The sequence below is a fragment of the Onychostoma macrolepis genome, chromosome 22 (assembly GCF_012432095.1).
Source record: "Onychostoma macrolepis isolate SWU-2019 chromosome 22, ASM1243209v1, whole genome shotgun sequence".
Taxonomy (NCBI): Eukaryota; Metazoa; Chordata; class Actinopteri; order Cypriniformes; family Cyprinidae; genus Onychostoma; species Onychostoma macrolepis.
Window position 1 is genome coordinate 1,505,366 of NC_081176.1, and position 7,500 is coordinate 1,512,865.

At 33.2% G+C, this 7,500-nt stretch overlaps 1 protein-coding gene across 1 annotated transcript in view; it reads right to left on the reverse strand.

Moving 5' to 3' along the window:
* The window catches only part of def6b (DEF6 guanine nucleotide exchange factor b), an 18,528-nt gene that overhangs the window by 9,600 nt on the left and 1,428 nt on the right, over window positions 1-7,500 (reverse strand). The window contains 6 exon segments of the mRNA XM_058761997.1: window positions 973-1,165; window positions 1,167-1,269; window positions 3,723-3,831; window positions 3,905-4,051; window positions 5,558-5,785; window positions 6,947-7,126. Coding sequence (XP_058617980.1) covers window positions 973-1,165; window positions 1,167-1,269; window positions 3,723-3,831; window positions 3,905-4,051; window positions 5,558-5,785; window positions 6,947-7,126 — 960 coding nt within the window.

Consider the following 7,500-nt stretch of genomic DNA (forward strand, 5'->3'; position numbering starts at 1 on the left):
TCATATAATAAACTACGTGCATGCAATGTTGTGGTCAGTTAAGGCATGGAGTTACCAAAAAGGCAATTAAAGCTGCAATAAAACTGTGCGTGCATGTAATATATTTTATATGAGTCACATTTAAATATCACGCGCTGCGAGCACAGTACCGTTTCCGCACTCGTTTGACTCGCGCCGGCCGCTGAAGTGAAGTTTAAGCGCGCGTCTGAAACGTCTCCCATTTGATGTGTTCGTAAAGACATTCTGCGACTGAATAAATGCACTTCTTGTCAAGAGAGCAGCTGTGAGAGGGGTGGCCAACCGTAGCTCCGCCCCTGCGTTAAATATTTTTAATGCGTTAAGCTGAAAAAAAAAAGCGCTAATTTTGACAGCACTAATAAAAAACTTTACTATTATAATTATTTATATTTTTTAATTAAAAATAAATATAAAATAATGTTTTTACACTCTACTTGTAATTTTTAGATTTTAATTTAATTAAACCATTTTAAATTACTTTTAACCATTTAACTAAATTAGTGCTGTCAAACAATTAATCGCATCCAAAATAAAAGTTTTTGTTTACATAATATATGTGTGTGTGTACTGTGTATATTTATTATATATATTTATATTTATAAATACGCACACACAGTATATATTTTGAAAATATTTACAGGAATTTACGTGTATATATTTATATTCATATAATTTATATCTTACATAAATATATTTAATATATAAACATAACATATTTTTCTTAAATATACACGTGCATGTGTGTCTTATTTATATATACATAATAAATATACACAGTACACACACACACACACACATATTATGTAAACAAAAACTTTTATTTTGGATGCGATTAATCGCGATTAATCGTTTGACAGCACTAAAAAAAAATACTGTTTAACAATTATTTAAAGTTTAAAGAAGTGCACACTTTCTGATTAGCTCTGAACGGTTATTTGATGCTGGTGCGTTCACCTCCTGCGCCTCCTGTAGCTGTCTCTGCAGGGTCTTCTGTAGCTCCTCGTGCTGGCTGCGCCTCCTCTGCTCCTCCTGCTGCAGGGAGACTTGGGCCTGTTTCTGCGCCTCCTTCAGGAGCTCCAGCTCGGCCAGCTGCTCCTGACGCTCCCCCTGCAGCTCCCTCAGCCGGCGCGTCTCCTCCGCCCGCAGCGCGCCTCCTCTCCCGCTCCTCACGCAGCTCCCTCCGCCGCGCCTTCAGCTCCTCGTGCAGCGAGACCCGGCCTTCCGCAGACAGACGCAGAGCCGTCTGGATCGCTGAGAGACTTACCATTACTCTAATGCCTTTAACCAGCTCAATATAATAACATTCTGTGAGGCTTGTGCTAACAATTACTAGAAAAAATTACTCTCAAATTGAATACATATTTATAAATACAATTGTGCTCATAAGTTTACATCCCCTTGCAGAATGTGCAAAATGTTAATAATTGAAACTAAATAAGAGGGATCGTGAAAATTGCATGTTATTTTTTATTTAGTACTGACCTGAATAAGCTATTTCACATAACAGATGTTTACATATACTTCACAAGACAAAATAATTTTTTAAATAATTACCCTGTTCAAAAGTTTACATAACCTTGAATCACAATACTATATGTGTCATTTCCAATATGATACATGACTGTTTTTATATTTTGTGATAGTTGTTCATGAGTCCTGAGCAGTTCAACTGCCTGCTGTTCTTAAGAAAAATCCCCCAGCTCCTGCACTTTCTTTGGTTTTCTAACATTTTCTGCATATTTGAACCCTTTCCAACATTGACTGTATGATTTTGAGATCCATCTTTTCACATGAAGGATAATTGGGGTACTCATTCATAACTATTACAAAAGGTGAAAACATGTACTGATGCTCAAGAAGGATGCATTACGCAATGCATTAAGAGCAGGGGGGTGTAAACTTTTGAACAGGATGATGATGTGTAAATTCTTCTCATTTTGTTTAACGATCATATTTTTCATTTAGTACTGGACTTCAGAAGCTACATAAATACTTGCATGTTTCACCAGAAGACAAAATAAGTACAATTTACCCTGATCATCCCGTCTCTTAATGCATTGTGTGGCCTTCTTGAGCATCAGTGAATGTTTTAACCTATTGTAATAGTTATGTATGAGTCCCCCAGTTGTCCTCCGTGTGAAAAGATGGATCTCAAAATCATACAGTCATTGTTGGAAAGGGTTCAAATATGCAGAAGATGCTGGAAAACCAAAGAATGTGCAGGAGCTGGAGGATTTTTCTTAAGAACAGCAGGCAGGCAACGAGGGACTCATGAACAACTATCACAAAACAGAAAAACAGTAGTGGATCATCCAGGAAACGACACACAGTATTAAGATTCAAGGGTATGTAAACTTTTGAATGGGGTCATTTGTATAAATTCAGTTATTATTTTGTGTTGTGGAGTATATGTAAACATCTGTTATGTGAACTAGCTTATTCAGGACAGTACTAAATAGAAATAAAAATCCCTCCTACTTTGTTTCAATTATTAACATTTTGCACATTCTGCAAGGGGGGTGTAAACTTATGAGCACAACTGTCTATGGTTTTTAATATTTATAAATTTTATAATAAAAAATATTACAAAATTAGGTCATCCCCGGATTTGTACCAATTTTTTCTAGCTTTAATAACAAACGAGTAAATAATTTTAATAATAAATTGAAACTAGTTTTAAAGTATTGAAATTAAAAAATTCTGAAAATACTTCATATTTTTAAACCAAAACAAGAATGCTTACGTAGCAAAAATTTGTAGCATTTTTTCTAGCTTTCTAATCAATTACCTACGTAATTCTGTCATTTATAATTATTCTAATATATTTACTCAATTAAATCTAACAAAATTCTGTAAAATAAAATAAATAAATGCACATTTCAAAAATTTTATAATGTAAAATTTTGTGAAATAATGATATTAAAATATTTAAAATTATAAATTGTATAAATATTATATAAAAATACAATACAAAGATAAAAATATAAAAAAAAAAAAAATTGAAAAAAAAAACTATTGAAACATCCTTAAAAACATATTTTCTTTTCTTGTTTCTAGGCAATTACGTAATTTTATCATATATAGATAATTCTGATAAATTTACCTAATAAAATTAACAAAATTCTGTAACATGCATAAAATAAAATAATTTGAATAAATAATTAATAAGAATTAATAAATATATATATATAAATTATTTGTAAATTTGATAACATGTAATTTTGTGAAATCATGGGGATTTAGTTTAATTTCTTAATTTCACAATATTTTATATTTATAAAATGTATTAATATTATATAAAAATTAGTACTATTAAATGATTAATCGCATCCAGAATAAAAGTTTGTTTACATAATATATGTATCTGTGCTTTGTATATTTATTATGTATATATACACACACATGCATGTGTATATTTAAAAAAATATGTTATGTTTATATATATAATATAAATTATATTAATATAAATATAGACATGGAAATACTTTTTAAATATATGCATGCATGCATGTGTGTGTATTTATATATACATAATAAATACACACAGTACACACATATATTATGTAAACAAAAACATTTATTTTGGATACGATTAATCGATTAATCAGCGCTAATAAAAATACAATAAAAATATCTGAACATCTTTAAAACGACATGCATCTGTAAAATGCTATCAGATGCACTCAGTAGAATGAGGCACTCACCTGTGATCCACTCCTGTCTCTGTCTGGAGTCGGGTGCGCTGATCTCGAAGGTTTTGTTGAGCGTCTTGACGCAGAACATGCATCTCTTCCCTTCTCGATCCGACAGCACCTGTGGGTCACAGTCAGACGCCGCGTCACACACAGAAACGCTCCGGATGCAAACGCAGCGGCGAGCGCCGTACCTCCGCGCAGCAGTTCTGGTCCATCTCGATGACGCCCTTACAGTCCCTGCAGTCCTCGCCCACGAAATACGAGAGCGAGCCAGGCTTCAGACAGAACCAGCGCTCCGTCCAGTTCCTGCGCAGGTGACCCTTCTTCCACAGATAGCCCTGAGACCAGACGAGAAGACATAAACTTCAGCTCCACACATATCAGACATTCATTTATTTAATAAAAGTTTTTGTTTACATAATATACGTGTGTATACTTATTATGCATATATAAATACACACACATACAGTATATATTTTGAAAATATTGACATGTATTTACGTGTCTATATTTTAGGGCTGTCAGTTTAATGTGTTAACTTAAACAATTAGTTATGAAAAAATAACATGATTAAAATATTCTGGAGATGACATTAATTCATGCATTAATTCTCCAGAGCTGCTTTAATTCGAGGAAAACTTCTGAATCACTGCTTCGTGAAGATTCGAAACCTTTGCCAATCATTTGTTTTGAACCAGTACTTCAGAGACATTTACCTATTTTTACTGGAAAATTTTTTTACCATTTGTTCTAGTTTTTCAACTAAATTATTTGTGAATAATTAATAACTGAATACAAATAAATAAAACTGAAACCAGTTAATAATTGATTAAGAAATTATGTAAATGCACTTGATATTTACAGGTTTTATATATATATATATATATATATTTACATAATATATGTGTTTTTACTGTGTATATTTATTATGTAAAAAATATGTTATGTTTATATATGAAATATATTTATATATAATATAAATTATACGAATCTAAATATACACATGTATTTACAAACTATATTAGTGTATGTGTGTGTATTTATATATACATAATAAATATACACTGTATACACACATATATATTAAAAACTTTTCATTTGGATGCAAGTAATCGCGATTAATTGTTTGACAGCACTAATATATATATTTATGTGGCGTGAGCTCATTTATATTTCAAAATATATACAATTTTATAAATTCATGTCATTAGACATCGTTTTTTATGATAAATTTGTATTGAATCATAAAGCAGAGAACCCAGAAAAAATTAAAAATAAAACTGATTTCATGGGGCCCTAAATTAAAAACCATCTACTCTGTGGAGTTTAATAGTGAACAAACAAGTTGTTTACATTCATTCTCCAGGAAAGCATTTGCTTCCCCATTGATGCTAAATAAACAAAAATATGTGACCCTGCAGCACAAAAGCAGTCATAAGCAGCACAGGTATATTTGTAGCAATAGCCAACAATACATTGTATGGGTTAAAATTATCAATTTTTCTTTTATGCCAAAAATCATTAGGATATTAAGTAAAGGTCATGTTCTATGTAGATATTTTATACATTTCCTACCGTAAATATATCAAAACTTCATTTTTGATTAGTAATATGCATTGCTAAGAACTTCATTTGAACAACTTTAAAGGTGATTTTCTCAATATTTAGATTTTTTTGCACCCTCAGATTCCAGATTTTCAAATAGTTGTGTCTCAGCCAAATATTGTCCGATCCTAACAAACCATACATCAATGGAAAGCTTATTTATTCAGATGTATACATCTCAATTTCAAAAAATTGACCCTTATGGCATCAGATGGAGCGAGTAGATGAGATGATCGCACCTCCTTCAGCACGTTCCCCACCATCTCCCTGTAGACCTTCTCCACAGCCACGCCGATGCTCTCTCCGTCCAATCCTCGACTCACGGCGGCCGCGTTCACCACGTCCAGAAAGCTCCAGACGCTCAGACCGTCCTTCTGTACGGCGTCCTGCGACAGAAACTCCTCCAGCTCCACGCAGGTCAGCTCCACCGGCATCACGCTGCTGACCTTCCTCAGCAGATACTCCGCCTGGACACAACACCGATCACCGCCATGAAACAAAACACATCGATTGCTTACTCATCATAACTAACATGTGAGAGCAGCGCCACCAAGTTCTGCAGATGGTGGCTCCAGGAGCAGATTTGGTAGCGCTAAGGGTATTAAAAATAAAGATGATTTAATGAGTTTTGCATTAATAAGTGCAGTTACTAATAATATTACAAATTTATTTTTTGGTGTTACACATGTGACAGTAAAGCACTGAGCTTGAGTTGATGCATACAAAATTTACTTTTATTATATATTATATACTTTTATTATATATTAACGTGCAAAAAATTGTATATAGAAAATTAATATAGACTATTCTACTATAGTATTATATGTAACTGACCAACAACATCGGAGATTATAAAGGAACACATTATCTGTGATTCAGTCACAAGTTGAAGAAAAGTTTGTTTTTCAAGGCACTTTGTGACTTTTCTTACTTCGTGCACAAAAAAAGTGCAAAACTCTGACAAAATTAGATTTCTTGATGATGTGGTGTTTTATAATAGTGATTTTATAATTTCAAAATATAAAGCAAAAAGTAAAAATGAATGACTGATAAGTTAATAAGTGCTCCTCTGCTGCCATCTACTGGTTATATGTTTTTTTTGTGTGTTTTTTTTTACACAAGTGTTTGTTTATCATAAAGTATATTTTGGTCATCCCATTAAAAATGCTATTTAAATTTAATATTTTTTTAGAGATTTAAAGTGCTGGAAATAGTTGCGTGAAAGCTTGAAAGTCATTGAAAAGAGCTTGAATTTCTCTTTCAAAAGATTGCAAAAACTCTGAAATAGATAATGTAATAAACTCAGATCAGTTTACTTAAATATACACAGTACATACTCATATATTATGCAAACAAAAACTTTTATTTTGGATGCGATTTATCGCGATTAATCGTTTGACAGCACTAATGTAGAGTTAAGACAGCTTTTAGGATTTTTTGTCAAGTTGGGAGGTTTCTGTAAGACTTATCTGTAGTTAAGATAAGATAACACACTTAAGAAATGCTGTTCTGTGGTAGCTTTTGTCCTAAATGTGGTCCTATCAGATAAACCAAACAGATCAGATCAGCTTGTAAAGTTGGGGTGTTTCTGTGATATGCCCCAGATGATCAGACGTGTGTGTGCTCACCTCCTCCGGCACGAGTGTGAGAGGATATCTGTCGTCCGCTAGGAAGTTGAAGAGACACCAGAGCCGCATGGCGTCCTGATTGGACAAAACCCGCTGCGCATCGAGACGGTAGTTTTTCTTGGAAGAGAGAGTCCAGCACAGCTCGTCAACTTCCTCTTTAACGAACGTCCCCTCTATCACCTGATCACACAACAAACATCATATCGATTTCTCCAAGAAAGCAAAGAGATTCAATGGAGACTGAGAAAAAGACCCCATCGATCTCACATGCATCTCCTCCAGAGTTTCAGAAGAGACCTCAACAATGTCTTAAACTGTGCTCAGATTTGACTCATGTATTTGTCATTCATCTGAGAAATTAATTAATCTTTTCCCAAATAAAATAATTTTAATATCTCAATTACACTCTTATTTCTCCAAGCTAGCACTGTTATTAAAATGCTTTTGCTAAAGTTTCTCCTGAGAAAAGACCCCAGTAATCTCATGTCTCAACATTGTCTCAAACTGCGCATTGCAAGTCTGCGATGAAATGTCAGATCTTGATATGAATTTAA